General features: G+C 35.4%; 1 protein-coding gene across 5 annotated transcripts in view; it reads right to left on the reverse strand.

The window, feature by feature from the left end:
- The window catches only part of PPP1R12A (protein phosphatase 1, regulatory subunit 12A), a 73144-nt gene that overhangs the window by 23814 nt on the left and 22366 nt on the right, over positions 1-26964 (reverse strand). For 3 of the 5 annotated variants that reach the window (XM_010007984.1, XM_010007985.1, XM_010007987.1), the window contains exons 3-16: positions 23698-23857; positions 21677-21821; positions 18956-19030; positions 18433-18521; positions 18142-18302; positions 14235-14362; positions 10739-10954; positions 9894-9988; positions 8019-8141; positions 6909-7070; positions 6268-6444; positions 3290-3380; positions 1037-1234; positions 707-866 (exon numbers count right to left, since the gene is read on the reverse strand). In XM_010007984.1, the coding sequence (XP_010006286.1) occupies positions 707-866; positions 1037-1234; positions 3290-3380; positions 6268-6444; positions 6909-7070; positions 8019-8141; positions 9894-9988; positions 10739-10954; positions 14235-14362; positions 18142-18302; positions 18433-18521; positions 18956-19030; positions 21677-21821; positions 23698-23857 (1980 nt within the window). The remainder of the gene's footprint in view (positions 1-706; positions 867-1036; positions 1235-3289; positions 3381-6267; positions 6445-6908; positions 7071-8018; positions 8142-9893; positions 9989-10738; positions 10955-14234; positions 14363-18141; positions 18303-18432; positions 18522-18955; positions 19031-21676; positions 21822-23697; positions 23858-26964) is intronic. The other 2 variants (XM_010007986.1, XM_010007988.1) reach the window with 2 other exon arrangements.

Genomic DNA, 26964 nt, shown 5'->3' on the forward strand with positions numbered 1-26964 from the left:
GAGACAGTCTCCTCCTTTGACAGGCAATTAATCAGGCACAACATCCTTGAGAATTATAGCAGGTGATTCACAACTTGAAGGAGAGCAAAGACTCTGTGACATCAGAAAAAAGTTTTTTTCTGACCTCTGAATCATGCAACTGATCCTCAGCTTAAGATTACATAAACCATTTAAGTATCTAGAAGCATGCTTCTACTAAATACTTCAAACTACCACCAGAAATACCCGCTTTCCCTTTGTTTTAAGCTTCTCATGAAACCCTGAGAGATCCTTAAAGCATTAAAGCATCACTGCAATCCTTCAGTGTGGAAGGACTGAAACAAATCCCCAGTTATTTAGCAAGTATTTAACCAAGTGAAATTCCTCTTCAAAACCTGTGTTTTAACTCTGAAATGTGGTATTTTATTATAGTTGCTGTGTTAAAGCAGAAATTAAAGCATTATGTGGATCCTGATGGCAGCATATTTGAGATTTCTATGACTCACCAATGGAAAACACAGATTCACATACTAAACATCACCAAGTACTTTCTTCTTTCTATATGCAAGTTTCAGAATTTCTTACAGAAAATGGGAGTAAGATACATCCCCAGTGGTCTTACATACCAAACCCCATTTTGAAATACCTTTAGAAACATAGGCTGCCTTTTGTTAACTAAAAAACCAACGAAACAAACAAAACCCTTCACAAACAGTAGTACTCCTACCTCTCTCACTTTCCTTTGTTCCACTCCGAGAATAGGCAGAAGTTATACCTACGAGGCTGTTTGGTCTGTTTAGTTGACTTGAAGCTGAAAGAGAGCTAGTGGTGGTGGAGAGCGAAGACGTGGATGATGAAGTTGTTGAAGTTGGTCTATAGCGATAAGGCTATGCAGCAGAAAAATGTCAAAATTAATTTAACAATATTAAACAAATATAAATATATTTAAACATTCAAATATAAAATTTTTTTTTCAGTAGTATCAAAATAAAAATATTACAGTTGGAGTTAAGCTTCATATCATATCTCTACCTAAAGAGACCCATAATGAAAATACCTCTTCAACAGGTCGGGAATATCTTTGTCTATAATCATCATCTTTAGTTTCAGATTCTTTCTTTTCTTCTTGTTTTTCTTTGTCTTGCTTTTCTTTCTCTTCTTTTTCTTTTTCTTCATTTTCCTGTTCTCTGGTTCGCGTGGGACGACTTCTTCCTATAGTTTTTTCAGCTTCTTGAAGATCTGTCAGTGTTACACCCTGTGAAAAGACCAGTCAGCAAACGTGTCTATTCATCACTCATTTTAATGTAGATGATCACATAATAGAAAAACATATTTTAAAGAAAAAATTCAGCTTAAGAAAATGAATCCTATCTAATCAGAAATAAATTTTGCCTATCTGTTCTACCTATAAGTTTTTCTCTCCAATTCTGGAACCAAACATCACTCTTTGGTATCAAGTGATACTGCAATGTACCTCAGATTCTCCAGCAACACGATTTTCAGTTGAATTGGTACATACAGATCACACAGAAATCATTCAAGAACCCACCAGATCCAACTGCATTGACAGCATCAGAGAAAGTTGCATCTCGTTTCTTATTTCCCTGCTATTCTGAAGCTAAAAACTAATTTTGAAACAAGCTCAGAAGGCAAACAGTTTTCTGAAGACAGCTTTTCTCTGCTGCACTTTTGAGCTGATGAATCTTACCGAGATAACACTAAAAACACTATGTAACTTGTTCCTCAAAGCCAACTTTGCAGCTTATTAGTTATTTAATTGGTTTTTTTGGTTGATAGTGCTTTAATACAGTAATTCCTGGAAGATTTTTCATTGTGAAGATTCAACAATAGCTGGCCTGTGGTTTGACCATCTATCTGTGCTCTGAATTAGTATCAAGAGGAAAAAAGAATGCCAGTAAGATAAATGTTTTATCAAGCAGTGTGGATCCCTCAATAGGAAAGGTAAGCAGAAGCATTTGAAGGTTTTACAACTGCAAAGATTTGAAAGTAAAATTCAATAAACAATGTAGATACTGACATAGCCTTAAAGCAGATAAGCATGATGGCTAGAGTACTTCGTTGGGCTGTTTTATCTAGGGACTATTCACTGATTATTCTGTTTGTCAGCTGACACAAGAGATGGGGAGACACACTCCAAATGGTAGTGGTTGTTAAGTGCTCCAAAGAGCATTCAAGTATAATTTAGAGATTATCTATTTTGCCACTCTCACATCCTTCCCTATGTTACGACTGCACTGTTTGCGATTCAGTATGAGGTGTTTCTGATTGAAATTGAGAAGAACCTTCAAACATATAACTATGTAAACTAAAAGACAGAAAACCACTGAAACGAGACATGCATTTGGATTACAGATTATTAGCAAACAACAAAGCACTCTTCCTTGGTACTCTTCCATATCCACATAAACTAGGTTTAATGTATTTTTTTTTATTTGTCATGGATTTTACTAGCTATCTATATGCTGGTCAGGTCAATTATATTATTGTAGAATCATCAAATGGCTTAGGTTGGAAGGGAACTTAAAAATCATCTAGTTCCAAACTCCCTGCATGGGCAGGGACACCTCCCACTAGACCGGGTTGCTCAGAGCCCCATCCAGCCTGGCCTTGAACACTATCAAATGGCTTAGGTTGGAAGGGAACTTAAAAATCATCTAGTTCCAAACTCCTTTCTATGAGCAGGGACACCTCCCACTAGACCCAGCTGCACAATGGCTCATCCAACCTGGCCTTACACACCTCCAGGAAAGGGGTATCCACAATATCTCTGGACAACCTATTCCAGTGCCTTACTACCCTCGACCTTATTACCCTTCTACCCTTCAGTAGTCCATGAAGAGAAGAAAGACTTAGAAATGGAAGTAAAAACAAGATGCTATGCCTATTTCTCAAGTATTGTCTTCAGCCAGAAGCAGAGAGCTGCTAGTTCTTGAAGAACGCAAAGTCTTAAACAGCTAAATGCCAACACATACAATTACTTGATTAAGCCATTTTACTCTACTGCAATCAAAAACCTCTGTTCAGTGGAGGAGTCTGTGCTTTCAAATTTGTATTAAAGTCACTCTTCAGTGATTAGAAAAAGCAACTTTCAGTATACTATGAAAGGTCCTAAAGCTTTCAAGGAAGGAAGGGAAAAAAATAAAGCTTTATTTCATCTGGTGCAAGTTGTTTTTGACCAGGAAGACCCATCAATTTATTTTAAGCTTTACTGGGAAATTAAAACTTCACTCTATTCAGGAAGCTTCATGGGTTTGTTTCAGTAATTGTAGAAGCTGTAATAAAACTGTACCTGTGTAGATCTTCTAGACTGTCTTGCTTGCCTGGATCTAGCTTTTCTTTGGGACTCTGACTCTTCATCCCGTACTGGAGTGAGGTATGATCTGAAGAGTTAATTACAAACAAAATTGGCAACTGATAATTTTTGTGCAAATGCATTAAGCTGTCAGAAAAACTCCCCACAACACCATATGACTGAAAACCAAAGCACTTAGAAGAAAATATAAGATTGATTACATTTGGACATTTCATCTGTATCATAATGATCTATTAAGCAGCCTTAGAACTCAAGCAATATTAACACTGTTTTCCTACTTAATTTACATCTGTTTTTACCATTTTGTCTATATACAGCTTTTTTTGTATTTCACCAGTCTATTAACATAGGGGTACCAGAACTCAAAGAATCAGCCAGTTACACACTTATACACAAAAAAAATGCATGTGTGTGTAGTAACTTTAAATGTAATTTGTAGGTTTTTTAAAAAAGCTGATTCTACTTCTAATGCAGAAAAACCTAATCATATCATCTATTGCCCCATAGATTAAAAATCCTTGAGGAGGCAGTTACCATATTTTCACGATCATCCATGCTTTGAGTAATCCAACCCCTTTTGAAAAAATTGTGCTTAAAAATAAATCTTTATGAAACCCACAAAAATCCTGCAGAGTAAGTAGGTAATTGTAACCAAAGCCAGAAGGCTACAAAGTAGACATACAAGGACTCTAATTAAAGAAATTCTCCAACCCAGACAACTGAGGTAAAAATATATACAGAGGTACAAATACACATATAGATGCATGTATAAAAGTTTTTAATGCACTTGTTGATTTTCTATTACAGAATACTCTGGGAATACTTTCATAACTTAATATTTAAAAAAAAGCCCTTAGATTGGCTGACAGAAAAAAAACTGAAAATGCAAAACCATACTTCTAGTCTCCAATAAATTTGAAATACTTTAAACCTCACTGAGGGAAAGTGAAAACTCTCCATCTGCCTCATGCAGAGTACAGCTACTGGTAGAGTCGATAGTGTCCTTCCCTAAAATCCCTTGTCTCTGTCTCGTAGGTTACCTATGCAGTATTATTCATGATACAAAGACTTAAAGATGCAAGTTTGCCATTTTCTCCCCCATTTCTCTAAATCAATCCTAAAATTTAGATAAAGACTATAGATTCTTCAGCTACTCCAAAGGATGCACCATTACATGAATAATCACTAAAAGTAGTTTGTAATGTGTTTACTTTTCAAAGTCTTAAAAAACCTATTTCGAATGTAAGTTCTATATACACACTTTCAGTTGATAAATATTAACAAACTTGATTTGTTAAGAAAATATTTAGCATATATTTAATATAAAGACAGATTTTTCATATGCAGATAAACAAAGATACACACACGCACATATATAGATATATGTATCTGTATATATACAGATAGATATGGATGTGCTTATAGAGCACCACCTTCTCACATGCACGCAGTAACTGCTCCAGTTTTACTGATTTCTAAGACTTAATGGATATCTTAATATGCCACCAAGAATGCATCTGCAAGACTATGCATTAGGGAATTTCAAGCCTACTGCGCGTATCTAAAACATATGCAGTACATGCACATTAGTATACACACAGTAGTGGTAACAAACAAGACAGGAAAAGCCTTAATTCTGAATTTCCTTGCTTTTCTATCTCATGAGACTGAAACAGCATTTGCATTTTAAAACTGGAATTATTTCTGAAAAAACAATGCATGTTCTGTATTTTGTTTTTGCTTTGTCAAATTTGGTCAAATTTTGCTATGGAAAATGCAGGTTCTGACTATGGTTGTTACTGAAATGGGTTGCAAGCACCTGTGGGCACCTCCTGAATCATGGTGGGACAGAAATAAAAAAAAAAATCCCCATATCATATATTTTATCTCAGTTTTGGGTATGAATGGAAAACTATGGAAAGGAGACTATCCGAAATAGGCCTAAAGCTATGAGAAATATTTAAACAGTTGCTGCCTTAAGTGAGCAAAAATAATCCAGGTTTCTTCTGTAATAACAAACAAGCTCCATTACCTCCATGAACATACAAAGATATACACATCTGGCACTGACAGAGGAGTCACATTTCAATACTACTACAGGAGCAACACGGAAATCTGAACTTGTATTTCAGCAAAGGCTTAAAGGATAAACATTTATAAATATCCAGAAGAAGAACAACCCAGGGAAAGCTAACAGGAATTGACAACCTTGTGAAATCTTGTATATGCTTCCATAAATAGCAGGTAACAACTATTTATGGAAACATAAATATGCACCAATCTTAACTCATCTTCCATGTAACTATAACAGAAAAACCACCACATTTTTAAGTAAGATTTACATCAGATTCTTACTTATTCTTCATAGAGAATAGCTCTTGAACCATTGCATTTACAACTGTATATTACGTTTCAAATAGAAGAGATCCCAAATGATGCAATGAAATAAACAGAATGTGTTGGGTTCAAATACTCTTTTCTAGGTAGTGTCTGGCATATAAAATGACTGAAAAAAATGCTACATTGTAACGATCAGCATACTGCCAGTGGCACAGTCACGCCATCAGCAGCAATGCACTTGTAGTAGGTAATTAATTATTGATTTTCTTATTTTAAATTCAGCATTTTTTGTAGTTCTGTTATGGGCTATTTTCAAGAGGACTCAGTTAATGTATTAACAGAAACACAAATATGAAAATACCACCTACAAAATGAGAACCCAAGGCCAGTCAAAAATACACAATATCAAATTTAAAGTTTTATGGATGGTGTCTACCAGTACTAAGCTCTTACATAAGTCGAGGCAAGTTACTAGTTGTTCCAATACAAAGAAAGCAAACAACACTCCTTTACACAATGTACTCTCCAAATTTGTAGTAACCAACACATTCTTTTAAATAAGAAAAAAATAACTTTTGCATAAGTGCAATATTACTCTTAGGACCTTTACACACCTCCGTCTCTCCCTGACCTCTGACGTTGAGGACACAGTGCCAGAAGTAGCTGTAGTCATGGCTGTGGTAGTGGCTGTAGCATTTACAACAGATGGTGCAACAGGAACGGTCACTGCTGTAGGAACACTGTCTTTTTCTTTCTCAGTACTATCCTCAGCCCACAAACGATTTGAGGTACTACAGCATAACAAGCAGCAACACAAAAAAAGAGAAAAGGAAACAGCTAAACAATGAAAGCACTTTACTAAACAACTAATAACATGTAAATTGAGGGATGGATTTTTTTTAAAAAGCAAACGGAGAAATGTCTCTACTATGAAAGCTCAACTTGAGCTATTAAATTGAATAAATTAAGAATTGAGCAGTTCACAAGAAATGAACAAGAAATGAAGAAATTAATTCTTCACACCTTTCTAACATTGATTTTTTTCTCTGATACCAACTTGAAAAGAATTAGAAATTGAGTTAGAAAGCCATTCACAATTTTTGAGCCAAATTGTATAAAATTAAAACAAATTTAATAGGCAAGTGAAAAAATCCAGAGCCCCAGGATCTACTAAACAAGAACGCATGCACATACATAAGCACACAGTAGACCTGACAAAAAAGAAGAAAAAAAAGAAGCATGCTGGAACCATTACCTGCTTTGTACACCTGCCGAAGTAGAACCCGTTGTAGTCTTTGTAGTAGTGTTTGTGCTGGCTGGCAGTGTTTTCTGAAGACCAGCAGAAGAGGTAACTGTTGATGTAGTACTTGGAACATTAGAACTAATCAAATCATCTTGTCTTCTACCAAAGGAGCCACTGAAGGGGAGACAAGCACAATGGATGCATTTGTATTACTTATATTTGCTCATTAAAATATCACAAAGATGTGAATGATCTATTAAATTCCTGCCTGTGTATTCTGTTTCTCAGTTGAGTCTTGGAAACTTCTGGGGCAAAAGAAGCACTTTTTATTCATTATTTCCTTGACTAGGACTTTTACTTTATGCCTTCAGAGTGCAGCAGAAGTGTCTCTCAGTCCTGACCATTTCTTCTCACTGATTTATGTATGACATTCTTGATCACACCTACTCAAACAGCCTGACTACATGCCACTGATAACATTTGTTAAGACAAAAAAATCCGTTAAGTGCCCATCACCATGGACATCATCAACACATATCAATATGCATCTGAGCTACTTGAATGATAATCTTTTCTTTCCATCTATTAATTTTTTATATTTATTGCTCTACTAATTCTAGTTACTCACATAGCTATACTGAAAATACATGATGGAGTAAAGTTAATAATGTATATATTTGCAGGATTTTGTTTCCTCTAAGAAAATCCTACAAGACAGAATGCACACACACATGAAAGTTAGTTTCATATTAATAATAATTTACTTTGCATTCAAGTTAGTTTTACAAATGCACTCTATGATCCTGATACTCAAGGTAGGTATGGCGATAATCTGCCTTTATGGAGAGCAGCCCACTACCTCTGATATTGTCATCCAAACCCCAACATTCAATCAATACATATAGTTTCAATTATATAGCAGTTGCTGCAACACTAAGCTAGTAGAAGTGGTGTACCTTTAAAATCAGCATGAGCATTGCATCAGCATCAGTACATACTTTGCAATTTGAACATTTCAATGTCACCATTCGATTCTGAACTGTCCTTACAGTTATTAAGTACTCGTTTCTCTTATTTTTTTAAGCTTATTTTGATAGATAAAGTTAAGAGAAATTCTCACACCTTCTTTGATAACTTGTGTTTAATGATGTAGGACCTTCATTCAAACTGTTTTTCTTGACATCTTCCTCCCTTTTTCTCCTGGTGTAGGAACTGCCACCACGTATTGAGCTAGCAGATGAATCCCTGTTAAAAGATTTTATTTTAGCAACCTTGCATTAAAGACAGTTGCTCTTGATATGACCAGAAAAAGATTTAACATTAAAACCCTGGAAAACACACTTAAAACAAACAGAAGTGTGCAGAACAGGAATAAAATTACCTTTATGGACAAGCATTTTCAAGCTCTTAACAATGAACACTGTTAGAATTGTAACAGAAAAGTAGTATCAAAAGCAAAACTGCTAAAGCAGATTTAATCAACATTAAATCAATCATCAGCTTTTAGCTAACCATTGCTGTCTTTTTTTTTCTCAAAAAAGGAACTATGGGCTCTTCTGTTTGCTCTTGAGATTATCCAGTGCAGTAAAGGGAAAAGGTACGCAGGTTTTTTAGAAAATTATTTCATGCGATTTTTCATTCTTAAGATGTTTTAAGAATGGCAAAAGCTGACAGACTAACCTTCAGAACTCATGATTCTGTAGACTACTGTAAACAGGCCTGCAGTAGCCATTCTTGAGTGGCCTGCCACGTATCACTAACTGACATTACTTTAGTCATAAGGAATTCCCAGCCTGTTGCTCCAGTGAGAAACAACCTTGTAAAAATCTACGTACAGAAACTACCCTGAAAACTGAAACTGAGATGCAAAACACATAATTTCTAATAAAAATTTTGGCTCAAGATTTGAAGTAAAGTTCAGACAGAATTAAAAAAAAAGTATTTCACATAACAATACATAAAAGGCAACCAGATTTGTGAGAGAAAATAAAATTTTATAAAAATGAATTTTATGTCCAGGTCCTTGGCCTTCAGAATGTATCTCTTTTTCCACAAAAAAATGCGGACAACGGTGTTTCTGCGGTCAAAAACAACTTAGAAAATTATTAAACACAGGCCAATGCAGTTATTTCTTATTAAGAAAGAGAAACACAAATTTGGAGATACCTCCTGCCACAGAAAAGGTCCTGCTGCATGACAAATTCTTCATAATTACTGAAGGTTTCACTTCTCCAAGACACTACAGGCTCTAGCACTTTTGCTGTAGTACTAGATACTTGACTGAGGCTGAACGCCTGAGGTTTGTTAATCTAAAAGCCCAGATGGGATTCATCTTGAAGTCCTTTCCATTACTCACAGTAGCATCTTAGCTGGATTACACTGTATCACTGATAAGCTAGACAAGCAGGTGTTCAGACAGGCAGAACAAGAACCCAGCATTAAGCTAAACAACACAAACAAATGTTTGGGACAAAGGCAGAAGCCATAATAATTTATTAAGGCACCCGTTGGGGCTGATGGTTAAATTCTGCATGTAAGGAAGGTGAGACTGAATGTCAAAAACCTCTAATGCCTTTAAGCAAGCTGGGTTGTCTGCCATATCATACATTAGGCAAAAGTACTGATGCCTAAATAGCGTGGCCTCCAAACAGGCTTCATTTCTAGTACAGAATACAGAAAGTTTGCAGCTCAGTTGGTTGGTCAGCACTGGGACTACCAAGTGTGATGACAGCAGTTCACTCTGCATATGAGGGAAAATAAGCTACTGCTGATAACCAGTTTCAGAACTCTTGACTGAATAAGCCACAATGGTTAAGACTGGCATGTCAAGGACATAAATAAACCTCAACACTGAAGCAAAACTGAATCCTTTTCTTACAAGTAAAAACAGCTTCTAAGAAATATATTTGCAATGAAATATTTATCCCATAAATATTTGTCAGTCACTCTAAAATCAAGTCATTTTATATTTAACAGGAATTACAACTTCAGAGTCACCTGTTTTCTTTTTCATCGATGTCAGAAGTACTGGCCAGTCGTCTCGGTATCGTAGGTGCAACATATGCAAGTCGAGTTCCTTTTCCATCTTTCTCCTGGAAGACATGTTATTTTTTTTTAGTGTTACTCTGGTGATTATATTGATATTGGCTGGAAAACCATCATGATGATAACTTCAGCTGTATTTGTTGTGACCCAATTGTACAAATGAGTTTTAAGCTTTAGTTAAATACCAGAGGAACTGGTATTTAACTAAAGAAAAGGAAACTGTTTATGTTTTCATTCTAGTGATGCAGATGTCTTCTCTTTTCTTCTGCTTTCCTCCAGTGCAATTCCAACATTGATTACTGAAAGAGACTGTTTTAGTAATTTTATATAGTTTGGTATTACTGTAATCCTGAAAACATGGAACTTCTACTTCTGTTTCAAATACAAATGTTTAAATTAGCTTTTAATAATAGAACTAAATTTCTGTAAATAAAAAAATACTATAGAATACAAAAAGAGACTCATTTCTTATAAGATTATGTCAACATTACTTTCCAAGTGATGTCCAAATCATCAAACATCTGATCTCCCTTAACTGTAAGGGAGCACTGCAAGTCCCAAAAAGGGAAAAGCCTCTGACCTATGTACCAAGTCCCCAAACAGTGCAAGTGCACACCACGCTTTTTAAAAGAGACTTTTTAAAGAAGCTGCACAATTTAATTTTTCAGAATCTTGGTAAAGAACAAATCTGTAGTACAGTCTACAGAGAACATCCTACTTCTAAGATACATCATAAATATCTGTACTAAAGTAAGGTACATCAGTTCCTCAGAATGTTTCACACTGAAAATTATTACCTTCTCTTTGTTGTCCAGTGAAGAGGAAAGTCTAGGACTTGAAGCAGAACGCATAACACCCGCAGAGTCCTTTTCTTTCTGAGCTTCTTTGGAAGCAGTAATCTCTGCAAGTGCACCATAACTACCAGTTTTTCTAAGACCTAACCTCCACGAAGCAGGAGATTCATCCTTCCTTTCTTCTTCTTTGGGAGAAACCTTGGTTGTAGATGTTGGAAACTACAAAACATATGTAAATGAATTTACATTATTAATATGCATTACTTAATGTGGTAACTCATGCTCCTTGTGGAGTTTGAGAATGCAACTGTTTTTAATAATCATAGAAGTGCTGAATTTGTAGGGGAGTTGTGGTGAGAAACAACCACTCTTCTATCAAATTAGTTAATGAGATAAGAAATTTAAGACTGGTCAAGGTAAACTACTCCTCTAAAAGTTAGCTTAGAAAAACCCACACTTTATAATACACACTGGGAAAATGAGATGCAAACTTAGAAACATGCAAATCCAGTATCAACATTTTTATTAAATATGTTATTTTGCAACCTGTACACAAACCTGTGCACACCAGAACCTCACCATAGATTTTTCACCCTTATTGGGCACAAGAACAATGCCAGTTTTGCGCAAGCCCTGCCTCCATGATGCAGGATCTACTGACTCCACAACAGGCATGATAGGAGAAATGAAATCATACTAAAGCCAATTAAGACAAGACAAAGACAAAGATTGAAAGAATGGAAAACAGAAACAAAAGGTTGTTTTAAAATCACAGTTTGTTCTCACGTTTATGTTATGTAGTTCTTCATTACAACACAAATACCAAAAAGCAGAAAGACACTTAAAACCTTAGTAACAGATTCTCATTAAACACAACACAGCATGTTTAGCTAATTCAGAGACAGAATTACAGTTTGCATAGAAGAGGACAGCAAAGCCTGTTTATCTAGCAAGGTCCATGGCCTAAATCCTCACATAGTTGAGAGTAAGGGAAGATTCACACTAATGTATATCTTACCATTTCATTCACATCCCTTAACCACATTCCATCCTAGCTTAGCTATAAAACCCATACCTTCACTCCCATACACTCTGTACTTCAGTACCCTCAGACAGAAAGCATCATTACTGAAGGCCATACAGACAGAAGAAAACCCAAATCCAAGTTTAGCACACTGCATCTGCACCACCTGTAAGCAACATATAATTTGGCCATCTATGCTGTAAAAGCAGAAGAGTAACTGCAGTAGCACAGATGATGCAAACCTGAAAAGGAAGGTGCAAGAGTAGGTGCAGGATCACATACAGAGCTCTTTTACCTTCATTCAAAAACAGTTTACAGCCTTTTTGTTCACTGATAATGAGCTGCAACTGCTTCCCTAGATCACATGCACATGTTACAAGATTATCAGTTTTGATATAAATGGGCATTTATTTTGTAGGTACAGAAGGTTCTGAATTTTTCATATACAGTATTCAAAAGATAACTACAAGTTACTTTTAACCTGCATTTTTTGTCTTTAAGACCAACAGAACAAATTAAATGCCAGTGTATTAATGACTTATAAAAAGCTGTAATTAAGCTTAAAATAATTATTTTTTTTTTTTAATTTTAAAAAAGCTTCTGTCACATACCTCATTATTTTATAATCTACCAAAAAATATGTTTATTCGACCATTGAACTCAGGAACATCAAGCCACACCCCAGCTAGCAACCATTTGGTTGCTGAAGATCATATAGCTTAGAAGGCTTTTGAATATGGAATAAATTTACTGAAGGGATAAGCTAGGCGACTTTAGACTTAGAGATGAAATTCAAACAATTGCAAGGAAAATTAAGTGTCTATAGTGTTAGATACCTTAAAATCTTTAGCACGCAAAATCAATTAGGTGTAGTAAAAAAAATGGATGGAAACCACATCAGTTAAACTGCCCAACTGTCACAAATGCTTCTATTAGTGATTTAAAATAATTAACTATATAAAGTAGGCCTATTTTCTTGCAATAAAATTCACACCATATATATATATATACACACACATGTATTAGAATTTATTCCAGTTAGGCACTGTTAGCAAACTAGCAATTACTCACAATATTTTCCCTATCTTACCCATTTGCTAGGGTTTGAGTTCTGCACAGCTCTTGAGCAATGGAAATGCAGCTCCCTTGACAGGGAACACATAATTTCTTACTGAGCCAGCAGGGATTGTCTAGAATAATGTATTAAAATCACTCTGGAATCTAGCTGCCTGTCCAGCCACAAAGCCAGGGGAAACCATAGTCATTCCTGTTATTGAGCCTTGCTCAGAATTCTCCTTTTGCTCTCATGTTTTTTGAGAGAAAACTTGTGGACGTTAGTCACAGTGATTTTGCAACACAGTTCTTGGGATCAGGAAGGTTGGCCCAACCCTATTGTACCATATCACACAGTATGATGCAGTTGGGAAATATATTCCCTGCAACTGTTACATTACAGTATACTTTGTAAGATGAATCATCATTAGGTTCCACTGTGAATATGAAAGTATAACTCCCAGGAGCTAAATACAATACATGCTATTCACCCAGCAGCATGCCTTCTCTCTCTACTGTGGCTTCAGTATAGCATAGCTACCATTTTTCCTGAACACACTCTTCGGAAGCATCAATAAAGGTATTACACTTTGACAATGATGTGTATAGAAAAATTGTAATTGAGAAATGAAGCCTTACTGGCTGACTGTCCAGCTTCCTTTGATATTCTAAAAGTTTGACTTATGTATCACCTTCTGACTACGCATTATCTACTGTAATTTTTTTCTCCAGGCATACATCTCTCCCCTTTGACAAGCAAAACCAAAATTCATTCCAATTAACTTCTTGCATCCAGCTGTAAACAGCTTCCTGCATGCAATATGGCTTTGTAGGGGTGTTTTTGAGCTGAATAAATCACGTGTACCCATTCTTAAGCTTTTCCATGAGGTCCTAAACATACTGAAATCAGGGCTGCGACGTACAACACTTTCTATTTCTTACTTCATGTATCATTTTCAACGTCTATGCCTAAGCACTAGCTGAGTGCTTCTAAGGACTCTTAAAACCTCCTTAGTCATGCCTGCCTCCCTTGCCTTAACTGCATCGGTAATTGAGGCACGGAGAGACACTAGAACTAGAGTTTCTAAAAATGATGGAGGAGTCTGCCATAGTTCTGGCATAGCTACAGAAAAGCAAGAATGTTGCTCACTGTGCGACACATTTTTGCTTTTTTAAAAGGATCTTATATTCAGCTATTTCATAGTTCTTTATTTTAGATCCCTCTTTAGACTCAAGACCATTCAAAATTTTAAAAAATCAACCTAGTTAATGCAGAAAAACACAAAATAGTTTACAAATCTGTTCCTTTTTTTCATAAATTCACTTGATAACCTAATTAACTTTTTATATGAGAACCAAAAAAATGAATGCTTACACCGAAGAATACAAATCTACAATTACAAGAAAGGTATTTTATTTTACCTTCTTAACAGGTGATGTAGGTGCCCCTTGGCCACTGGCTACTGAAGGTGCTGTCACAGCTACCGATGCTGATTGTGTACTTGTGGTATTTGCATTATTAGTTACAGATGACAAGGTTTTGGTCTTATCTGCAAAACATTTACAAGATTTTAATTTTAATTCTTCATTCACAAATTCTTCACTTCTATAACACAGAGCTGAACTTCTTTTGAACAAATTTGACAGTCAACTTTCCAAACAGTATTTTATTATTTAACAGTATTTTTATTATTTATTCCCTAGTGATTTCTCTCTCACTCTAAATGTATCTCCGTTAGGCCTCTTTTTCCACAATGGTCACAGAGTTACATTTTTTTATTATTTTTGAGCAAGTGTTAAACACTCAAGAGATGCAGAAACAGACCCAAAGAATCGTGCAGGTTGAAAGTGACCTCATCTAATTCAACCTCCTTCTCAAAACAGGGTCAACACTGCATACAAACCAGGTCGCTTAGAGCTGTGATGAGTCACATCTTGAAAACCTCTAGAGATGTAGATTCCACATCCTCCCAAGACAGCATATATTTTAGTAGATGGCTAATGACCATAAAAATTTACCAGTATGAGGTACATTAGCATGTAACAGCTAATTTGAATTACAGAAGTTGCTAATTCAAAGTAAAACATTTATTCTCAGATAACCGTGTATGCTTAGTGCAAAGAAATAATTAACTGCACAGAGAACCCAGCAAGGGATTCGTGTTACTAGAATGAGCTGAGGCAGGGACTTGCCTTCCAGAGCTCTGACTTTCCATTTGCTTACTTCTTTCTTTGTCCTTCCTTTAATCCTTTCTTTGTTCTTCCTACCAAAGATTCACTGAATACCTACTTCACCTTCTTCTGCTTTGTCCTTCCTGCCCACATTTCTTCCTCTGTCCTCTGTCTGTGTACCTTAAACCCTCTGTGTACACGAACAGAAAATGTCATAGTTGTGATATAACAACTACTGTCACTGCACGTGCTTGACCTTCATGATCTTACACCTCACTTCCATTTCACCTGTTTAAATTGCACATTCTTTACAGCAGGACACTACATTCTATCTGTGCCGTATGGAAAACATGAGGTTCAACTGGTTTATTGGTTTGGGCCTTACTATAAACATACCTTTAAGCCTACACTACCCATACATCATAGAACAGATAATTTCGACAGCATGCAATGTTTCCTACAGTGTTCTCGTTATCAGCCCTTCAAATTCAACCAATCTGTGATTGGAAATATAATTAATTGTATTGTTCTTGAACACTTGTTCTAGTTAGGGACATCGCTGAACAGATGTTTTGAATAATTACTTATGCAGTAAACAAATGCAAATATTAAAAAAATCAGCTTACATGACTAACTGCACACTTAATGGAAAGCTTTTCTAAAAAAAAGTGAAAATAAATGGTGGTAGAATTCTAGATCATGGTGACAAAAAGTTTAACAGGGCAAAGTGGACTGACAGTATGATTTGAGATGACACACAGGCAAATCCACTGGAATTTTACAAATGAGTAACACAGCTTTAAAATATACAGAAAAAGTTACCAGGAGTGAAAGCACTGGAGAAGAAAAAAGGATCTAGTGGGACACGTCCCTGCCCATGTATGAGGGGGGTTGGATCTAGATGTAAGGTCCCTTCCAACTCAAACCATTCTATGAACCTATGATTTTTCACAGCTGTATTCTGACATTATTTCAAGGACAACAAGAATATAGTTGTATTTTCAAAAAACATTTAAATACCTCAAATAAAGTAAGTTAAAACACCTGAATTAACTTTTCTTCTTGCTCGCCTGTCCTTTGGGAGATGCTAGCTTCATATTAATATTTCCGTTCTTAGTCTTACAGACATGAATGTATTTCTTTTTAAACAGTTCTTATATAATCAATGAAACAGAATGCAAACTTTAGGAAAGCACTTCAAATATCCGAACAGATTACAAACCAATTTCCAGTAGTTCAGAATACTGAACACTGTTAATGTATTTTACAGCCAGAATGCTCCTTTTAACATTACAATTTTCACTAGAAAACTACCTTAAGCTAAATTATGGGAAAAAAGGGAAAGTACAAGCTTGGAATTTAGAGATGCAGCTCTACAGGGAATACTTAAAGTCTAGCTTCCCAAATAAAGTATGATAAAGCTTTGTTGATATTAAAACCACCAAAGTTTACATAAATTAATTCTTGTGTCACAGTCAAATTTTCCTGGCACAAACTATCTACTGGTAACAAAGGAACACAGCTACCAGAGTCATAAGGGTCAGCAGTCATAAAAGTTAGCTCTGTGACTGAGAAGTTACTACATATTATATATTTGAAGTGTTTTGAGTGTATCAAAACTCAGTCTCTGTAAATAAGGGATCCAAATATACTAAGGTGAAAAACAAATTACAAAGCTCAACAGATGTTTCTGTCACCTTAACACTGAAATCACAGAATCACAGGATGTTAGGGGCTGGAAAGATCATCGAGTTGGAGAGATCACCTCTAGAGACATAAGGGTCAGCAGACATAAAAGTTAGCTCTGTGACTGAGAAGTTACTACATATTATATATTTGAAGTGTTTTGAGTGTATCAAAACTCAGTCTCTGTAAATAAGGGATCCAAATATACTAAGGTGAAAAACAAATTACAAAGCTCAACAGATGTTTCTGTCACCTTAACACTGAAATCACAGAATCACAGGATGTTAGGGGCTGGAAAGATCATCGAGTTGGAGAGATCACCTCTAGAGATCATCAAGTCCGACCCCTCTGGCCAGAGCAGGACCAAATCTGGGATGGACCACTTAGAAATGCATCCAGAGATGCTGCGTTATTTCAAAATACAAAAATAATTAAACCATAATAGACAGCTTAGTTTTGAAAGTTATTTTTATTTCCGCTTACGTTAAATATTTATGTTATATTGGTTAGCTCTAAAATCCCTCTTTGTTCTTATCTTTTCAGGTGAAGAAATCAGAGAGAATGTTTTAAAATGGGAACTGAAAGACCACCAAAAAGGATTACTTATTTTAAAAAGTATAAAATATTAACTAGATATTTCCAGTGACATTAACATCTACGTATTGTACTGCTGCACAGTAATTCTAAACATCTTTATTAGAATCAAACATGTATCTTTACACACTGATTGCCTGATGTGTTTTCTGATTTGAAAGAAAAATACCCAATACTGTTCTTATATCACTACTTGCTTTAAGACTTTGACAGCTGCTCAATCTAAAAAAATCCAAAACTTAATTGGAGAAGTACAGAGTAATAGTTTCTTTGCATACAATTCCAAACTTTTCAAAGAGCATTCCTCTTGAAATGAAGCTGTATATGAAGTAACAGTTAACATTAAATAGCATATTTAAAAGTTTATTTCAGCAAACACTGAAAATATATGCACCTTTACTGTATGAATACCTCAGCCAAGACTGCCAGATTAACTGGTAATTACTTCAGGGTAGTAAGAACAAAAGATAATGTTTCCACTTCTGCTATTCCAATATCTGTACCAGTTTCACAAGTAAACAGTGCTATGAAGGCTTTATTTCTGATTTATCTCATAACTTCAGTATTTTCTGACATACTACTTAAGGCTTACATTATTCCAACAGTTTAATTAAATGTATCAATTGTTAAGCATCCAATCAAGTAAGCAGGTTAGTAGCTTTAACCTGAAAAGCCACCAGTACAGACATCTGTTTGATATTTCAGTTATGACTCGACTTCAGGACCTATCTAAACCTTGCTTTACACTGATTGGAAACTTAATGAAATGCAGAAGAGTAAGTGAAACTTACAATATTTAACTCTGTATCATATGAAATTAAGTAAGCAAATTTATAAAGTAAAACCTTAAAGAAAGACAGTACTCCAAATAACGCACCTGTCTCTGCTTCAGATTCTGAGTCATCATCCTCTTCCTCTTCACTAGAACAACTGGATTCATCCTTCTTTCCCTCTTCCTCCTCGTCTGCTTTTTCTTGCTCCAGCGACTCTATACAACTAGATGCATTCTTTTCTTGCTCCATAATCAATGTCTCTTTACTGAGTTTGAAAAGAAAAATACTTAAGGATGATACTGAAGGATTACTGAAGCCTGTCAAGTAGGACTCTGTCACAGCTTGTAATATCATCTTTTGTAGTAAGAGCTTACAATTTTTCCTAATTTACTTACTTTTTGAATGTTTTCTGTGTCTGATTATTATCCATGTTGGCTGTGGATTCAATTAGGGGAGATTTCTTTTCCCGTTTTTCACTATGAAGCTTCAAAACATATAGAATGATGCAGTTAAATTGATAGGATGGCATACGTGTGACAAAATTACAAGTGGAGGGAAAGCTTCTCTAACTACTGCAAACACTAGAACATGTATAAGCTATCAAAGTGTCAAAGTTCAACGTTTTAAAATCTCAGAAACTGTTATTCCAAGTAAGTTGCTCTTTCTCGATTCTTCAGATCTTAAAAAAAGCCCAATGCACAAGTCAAGCAGAAGAGCACCTTCTTCCAAGGCTTTTTGGCCACCATGATTGACCAAGTAAGGTCATAAAAGATCTTTTGAGATGACTGTGGCATTACTTGAATTGAACCCTCAAATCAAACCATTGTTTCTAATCTATAGGCTGTGCTGCTCTGAGCTGCATAATAATGTATAACAAAGTCTAACATGAATATGTATTTTTATATGTAAAAGGCCTACCAGATTCTGCTTCTTTTGTAATTCTTCTAAATATCCTAGAATATCTTCATCTGCCACATCAAACGCTGTCTGTCCCTGCAGAAATGGAAGAAATAAAACACCATTAATTGTACAGGAGAATTTAAACATAACAGAGTATGATGCCTTATCACATGATGATGCAGAGAAAGGAGCATATTCAGAGAGTGAAATTAGAAAGTATAAGCCAAGCTCTATTACAAGCTGTTAGTCTGTCTCTAGTTTAAAAAAAAAAATTGCAATTTTACATCTATACCTGTTGAGTAAACATGTTTTTTTAAGAGATAAAAACATTACTTAGATAAAATTTTGCTCTCCTCTGAAAAAAGCTATCCAGAAAAAGAAAGGTAGGTTGAATTAATATGATTTCCCTAATATTAGTTCAAACAGCTATTTCAATGGCAGTTGTATGAATGTATCCTGAGAAGTTCAGTATCCTGTCCATCTTAAGATACCATATGCAGCTTAATTTTTTGAAGTTCAAATGATTTAAGCAAGCTATCCTAAATTTAAGTAGACATATTCCAGATTTTTATAGTAAAACTTTATTTTACATTTTACATTCCATTTTAGAAAAGACCTCTTAAAACCATTTGTTCTTATCTCTCCCTTAATGCATGATTTCCATGGGAATATACCCGAACAAACAGATCACCATATAATTCATTAAGACAGAGTAATGCTGCCAGCTGTAATTTTTCTGCTTGGCATATCTTATATCTCCATAGCCACCGCAATTCTCCACTAGACCAGATGCCCACAGGACGCAAGATTTATTTTTACGATTGGAATTGGTAAAGATTTCAAAAATTCCCTTTCTTCATCTCTACTTGAAGACAAGGACAGAAGCTCACATAATCTTACAAAAGAAACCTGAATACTTTGATACTGCAATACTGTTTTGTATTTGGAAGTTTGCATTCAAATACAAGAAGGCAGGAATCTAGGCAAAGTCCTAGATCCAATGGTATAAATGCAGCTGCATCAAGACTCTGTGTGGACAGACTGAAATGTTGGGAGGATTATGACAAGATCAGTTAAGTAAGTACACAAAGCAGTCATTTAAAGTGGTCACAGCATCTTATGAAGAAAATGAAAAGTGTTCATATTTATCTCTGCTTATTTCAGTTTCTTGAAATATTAACTAAAGGTAAACATATTACTAATTTCACTGCGAAGGTTAAAAAGGATGGACCTTGAAACCACCATTTTTCTCATACAGGAAACTTCTGACCATACAACAGAAGCACGTGGACTTTTCAACAAGCATTACTCAAATCATCTTGAACTCCTCTGACATTTGAACCATTTCCTTTAATGTAACACTGCACTAATCTGGAAATTAAACATTTGCGTTATGACTACAGTTTTTTATCTGGCCTTCTGGTTTTAGGTAGCTGTCAAGTGAGTTTATTTCCAAAAAATGTGAGTTAGACCTACCTTGACCACAAATAATCACTGCAAAATACTGTGGTGGTTGGGAGGTTATATCTAAAATCAATCTATAAAAGTGAATACCTGAAGTCAAATGCCTAAATAATAATGGCTGAGTTCTCTGAGATGCTACACACGTACAACTGAAACCAAATCCAGAAGTTTGCAATCTTTATGTCCCCAAAAGCAAAAATGCTTACTAGCTTACTTAAGAGCACAACAGGGAAAACTTTCCTAGCTTGTACAGACAAGCCCACACACCAAATAAAACAGCTTCTATCTCTCTGTACCTCCTTCATTCTTATTCTTGACCCAAGCTGAGTTGAACATACTTTCATGAGAGTGCTGTCTGGAATACCATTCTTCACATTTTCACAACCCTGGTAAAAAGTCTAACACGTAATTTTATAAATGGGCTTCAATTAATTGCATCAGCAGTTGTTTCGTCCTTATATAGAATAATACTTGCTAATTCATTATCTGTATCTGCATATTTTCCTAATTTAAAAGGTTTATGAAAAAAAATTCAGGAAGACTCCATCTTAAAGGCTGGGCAAGTAATTTACATATACAGTACTGAAAGAAACTGAAAGCCGTTCAGAATCTATCTGTAAAGCATGGTGCAAAGAGAAGAAAGAGAGCTTCAGCACTTACACAATTAATGAAAAGTTTTGTATCCTTGTGATGACTACGTGAATCATGAATATATTTATATCTGTTGGGAGCAAGATCTTGCAAAGCAAGCAAGCTATGCAGGTATTTGTCTAAAGGCCAAGGAAATATAGCTTAGGAAGCATAGAAGTTACGTATAGAGAGTCCAGAGATGCCTACAAGCTAATTCCAGTTCATCCAAACCAGGAAAAAGTGGTAACTCTAGTATACCAACACAGGCTGATTTCAGGAGTTAAAATACTACCCAAAGGCACCATCATTGTCTTCAGTGGCCAAATGAAAGCCTGTATGCAATCCATCAAGTCATTAATTTGTAGCCCTGAAATGTCAATAAACCCATCCTATTTTGAATTTCCCTGTCAAAGAAGACATGGATAATTTACAATAGAACTAAGCATAAAGTGGGCATTTAAAATAATTTAGACTATCGGAGAATTTAGTTTTGAACACAAACATGCTGTTTTGACAAAGCATGCATTATATAAAGCTCCACGTAGAGTAAACAGCAGTTTATTATCACTTCTCTTACCCTGGCGTCTAAAGTCACTTTAGAGACCAGAACTTTGTATCTTGACAAGGATTACATAAAAATCCTACCACTTTGTTGACAGCCTCCATATCACATAGGTTTTCCACTAAAATGCGACATGCTTCTTCTTTACCCCAGTGAGCAGCAGCATGAAGTGGTGTCCAGCCATCATAATCTTTAATATTTACATCGTAGCGAGCCTGTATTAAAAGCCTAAAGAAATTAAAAGAATTAGATCATGACAATGCTGACAGAGATAAATAAACTGCCATAAAATCATAAAATTATTCCACAATAAAATCCTTCTTTTTCATCATACATATTTTCGTTGGGCTATTGACAATTGATAGATTTTATTTCCTGACAGGAACTTTTGCCTTTTCATTGTTTAGTAGGCAAATATATTTTTAAGGAAAATTCAAGAAAAATAGCCTTTTCTGTTTTCTTCTGTATTCACTTCCTCTTCATTCAAAGTCCATCGTTTCTATACAGTTAGGTATTTTCCTCTGCATGCGCAGTAATAAAGAAAAGCCCTTTTAAGGAAAGGAGATCTGCAAAATGTCAAAAATTATTAGATACAGTGTTCTTAACTAGCAAATGATTAAAACCTCCTCCTATTCTAAAATTAGTTGTTACATGCTGTTAAGTCTAATATTAGTTGCCTGAAAATCTCATCCTGTCATTAACATTTGATGTTGTAACAATATAGTGTTTATGTGCTTTAGTTCCCTCTGAGAGGGACAAGCTCCTCTAACAGAAGACCTGATTTTCAGCCTGCATTCAACACTGAAATTTGGTGTGATTCTAATATAAATGTCAACGTGACAACACTTAACCTGACAGTTTTGTGTAAAGGACTATCAGCTGTCTGAAAGACTGCCTACAATGATTACAAATCACATAAACGTATGCTTCTCAAAAAACCATCTCCATTTGTCAAGAGCCAACGTACTTATAGTAATATCCTCCAATGAGTCAACTTTCACAGAAGCTCAGCTGCAGCCTTGCATCCTACACAGAGCACACATTTTGGATAATTTGAAGCCATCATGAAAATTTTCTGTGTATATATTTTTCCTCCTGTTAGGAAAGTACATGGACTGGACTACAAAAAAAAAGACACTGAGAGAGCTACCCCACCCCTCCCCCAGTCACAGACAAAACTCCCTTACAGACACATGCTATTCTAAAACAAGCTACTTTTCAGAATAATAGATTGTCTTCATTATATTGATGCATCAGGTTTTTTTGAAGCAGAACTCACACGTATTAAATTGTACCTAATGGTTATAATGATTAAAAAAGCTCTGTCATTCAGCTTCTGTGTTACAAGGCTCTGCAGACCTTAATGGTAGCAATACTTACAAGAGTCAGGGTCTGTGCTCATTTTTCATTCATGTTACAATACATAACTGTTCCTAGTACTGCTAAAGCAGTTAAATACATTTATAATCACAGTAAAGCAATGTAATACTAAGTGTACTTTACTTCAGTACAAGCAGAGCTCTGATGAAAAACAAATTAAACCCCTCTAACAGTATACACTTGTATTAATGAAAAGCTACCTGTGAATTAGGAGACATCAAAAGCCTAAAGCCTTCCATCTAGGACTTCAAGAGTCATGATTTTCAACAATATCAAAAAAGCAAAACGATATTCTCTGTTCTTTAGGTCTAAAAACCTTTAGTCTAAATTACCTACACTGCTTTACATATGCAAATAAATATGGTGTCTTGAAAATATGCATCATCCAGAGAGCTAACTGGCATTATAAAAAGGTATTAACCTTGTTTACACAGTTTGCTTTCGAAAAAAGACCAAGTTTTTATTCAACTTTCTCCTTTAAAAGAAGTATTCAGGCTCAATATGTACACTGTGTTCATATTTTGACTGACTTAATGTAGAAAGCTAACACAATCAGGATTAATGAGTGCTTGAAAACATAAAATTGAGCTGTGATGAAACGGCAGTTCTAGAGATTGTTGTTTTCCAAGATACAACCCCTGAGCCAGAAGTGTCCAATTCTATCAATTCCAAGCAGCATTACACCAACAAGACAACCAAATATAACCATTTAAACTGCACTTACTTTAAGACTTCTGTATAGCCCTTAGCAGCAGCTACATGAAGTGCTGTACCACCAGACTTGGCATGCCTGACATCATTTATGTGGCCGCTGTTAAGCCACTGTCTTGCATCTCGCAGCATTATTCGTTCTTCTTCTTTTCGAGCTGCTTCTATATCAACACCTAATCAGATAGAAAGGGGTGAGAGGAAGAAAGGACACAAAATATTTTAGTTCAAATACTTCAATTTAAGTATGTAACAGGTCTTTTGCCATGTTACGTGATACAATCAAATAAAAGTTAAAAAATATGAATGATGGCCACAGTTAGATATTAATGTATTTTTAAAGATTAATTCCAAGAGGTTATAAAAACATCCACTACTGCAGGACACTTTGCATGCACAATGCAGTTTTTTTCCCAAAACAAGGGGAAAACCATAAAGAAAGCTACTAAAACTGGCTCTTCAATTTGAAGAAAGTCTACCATCACAGTAATAACTTAAGTGATCTGTTAAAAAAGCAGCAAAATATTAATCTGGTTCGATGTATCTGTAGAAAGTGGAAAACAGTCAGATTTTTTTTACAAGGAGATACCTATGGGAAGAAAAATCGCCTAGCCTCTCAATATTTATGGTAAGAAAGACAGAGCTACAATTTTATACTTTCCAAAGAATTTCTGGTTTGTTTTCTATCACTGTGAAGCACAAAACATACACCGAAATAGCCAAGCTTTTGGAAAATTCCCTTCATGTAAAAAAACGAGAAACACGCAAAAACTTTCATAGTACATCTCACAAAAAATTGCTGTATGTTGATGAAAAGGGAGGAATGCAACACCAAGTTAAACAGACTGAAAAAAATCCCAGATCCTGAATGGGCAAAGCAAAGTAAGTATTTGCAAGCATTTTAAAATTACTACTGATCTAAAGAACACAGCAGGAAAGAGGTCCTGAAGATAACTATTGATGAGCGTTTTTCTGTCTATGCTGACTGAACAGGGACAACTCTGTGAGGGAATCATGGCCACCAAGAGGACAAACTGTATTTGGGTTGACCTCTAACCAAAAAACAGCGGCCCAACCTTCAGCAAAATTACTTTATCTGCATGATTTGTCTAATCTTGGACACTGTTATGCAGGGACTTGAGAACTTCCATCTTCTGGATTTTTAATTTCCTATGGAGCAAACTATTAACTTGGACATAGTAAAAACAAGTGAAACCTAGACATAGGTACTGATTTAGTAGATAAAACCACAAACATCAACAGCAACCCTCATTGCCTATAAAACAGAAGTTAAGATTATTTTAAAAACACCAAAGAGATAGATGCTCTTTGCCTCAGTTCTAATTCTGCCTTGTTTCAGCATTTCCTCCTGAAGCTTCACCTGTCCCCAAACTGTTTTTCTCCAGCAAACTTGTTTCTATCACGTAACCCTCCTAACTGTCCAACTGTGCTGACCAAAGCACAATATAAAGCCGACTGCAAACAAGACTATGCAAAGCCAGAACATCTCTTTTCAAAACTACTCTACACAACTAATTAATTTTAATTAATTTTCAGAGTCTTTATAATGAACAGCAATTTCAGGCTCTAATGTTTAGGCTCTAAGAAACGGTGAGCTAGTAATCCTTTACAGGGTGAATTAATCTCCAGAGTATGAAAACCAAATGAAATACAGCTTGATGGCTGCCCATTTAGACATGCAGCAGAAACTGAGCTAAGGGATGAAGTGGCCTTCATTACATAAAGTATTAATATAATAATAAATGAAAAGACATCAATAATACAGAGATGATCATATGTAGTGCAATTCATCATTCTACTGCATAAAATGTGATAAAATGGTCTCACTGAGCTTGTACCAATCCACTGCCAAATAGAAACCCATAATAACAAACTGGCAAACTGAAAGCAACTATATTGGCACTGCTGAAATACTCTTAGGGCAGTGGATAGCAGACTGATACATCTATTATATGACATACAAATTAGTTATTTCACAGATGCTGTAATTCTTCAATTATAGATCAAAAAAACCCTTGAAAATTACATGCCCAAACCAAAATTTCCTGAAATGTAGAAAGATAGAATGTAATTATTACATGCATTTGGAAACACAACATGTCATTTGTTTGGTTTGAAGCAGCGTATGACAGGGCTACAATAGACTTCAGTTACTTTTTAATATCCTTCTGTCAACTCACACCATAACAGCTATTCCCTGCCCACAAGTATGCAAAAAAGCCAACAAAACACCACTAAAAAAACCTGACAACAAACCCACAAAGAAAGATTAGTCGGGAGAAACTAGTCTGTTCCGTAAGTAAATCTGGTAAAACTTTATGCTAAGGACAGATGAGAAGATAAAACTTTATTAGGTATCAAAATATAACTGAGGTAGGTTATACAACAAACGTTCTAAGCAGTTGACTATCTCCTAGACTCATCCATTTAATTGACTAAACCAATCATTTCAGCATTGGCACTTTAATAGAAATAAATATAATTTCTTTTTATCAGACTGATGAAAACCTGAAATCTGGAGGCTAAGCCTGCAAGATGCAGGAAGATACAAAATACTCTTTAACACTTAACAGGAATAATCAAAAATGTACTTGTCTGACAGAAGCTGTGGTAAAAATTAAATACATGTGAGTATCTAAAATGATCTCTCATAAATCTGAACAGAGTATAAATTTTGCATTTCTAATAATCCTTATAACTCTGACAGATATGAAGAACAAAAACCAGGAACTCTGAATCAATAACATATTGATAATAATGGATTCTCATTCCTCCAGAAGGCTCCTACATATTGATGTGTGAACTACTGTACACTCTTAACTTTCTTGGGCCTTCACATCTGCTTGCCTTTTCAGAGTGACATAGCAAAGTACTTGAGCAGATCCTGGGAAAATAATTCTCTAGAGTATAGTCATTTACATGTCAGTGTTGCCTTCAAAACACTTTATACACAAATAAACAGTTTATACATCAGCTCTTAGTCACATTATGTCCATCCTCATTCTGCGTGCCTGAGGTCTAACTGCAAATCCTTATCAGCACGAGCAACCTTACCTTCTCCACCTGAAGAATCTGACGTAAACTCCTATCAGTGTAAAATGGCTCATGTGTGCAGCTGGTCATTCTGAGGCACTTTGGTACGCACAAAGAGAGGAAAACTTCCTTCCAACCCCCGACCTTGAACTTCTAACAGTTAATGTCTAAGCATACTTTTCAGGTATGCCTAAAAACCCAGAGAATTATGTCAAAATAGCAAGGTTTT

This window comes from Chaetura pelagica, unplaced genomic scaffold (genome assembly GCF_000747805.2).
Source record: "Chaetura pelagica isolate M959 unplaced genomic scaffold, ChaPel_1.0 scaffold50, whole genome shotgun sequence".
NCBI classification, from domain to species: domain Eukaryota; kingdom Metazoa; phylum Chordata; class Aves; order Apodiformes; family Apodidae; genus Chaetura; species Chaetura pelagica.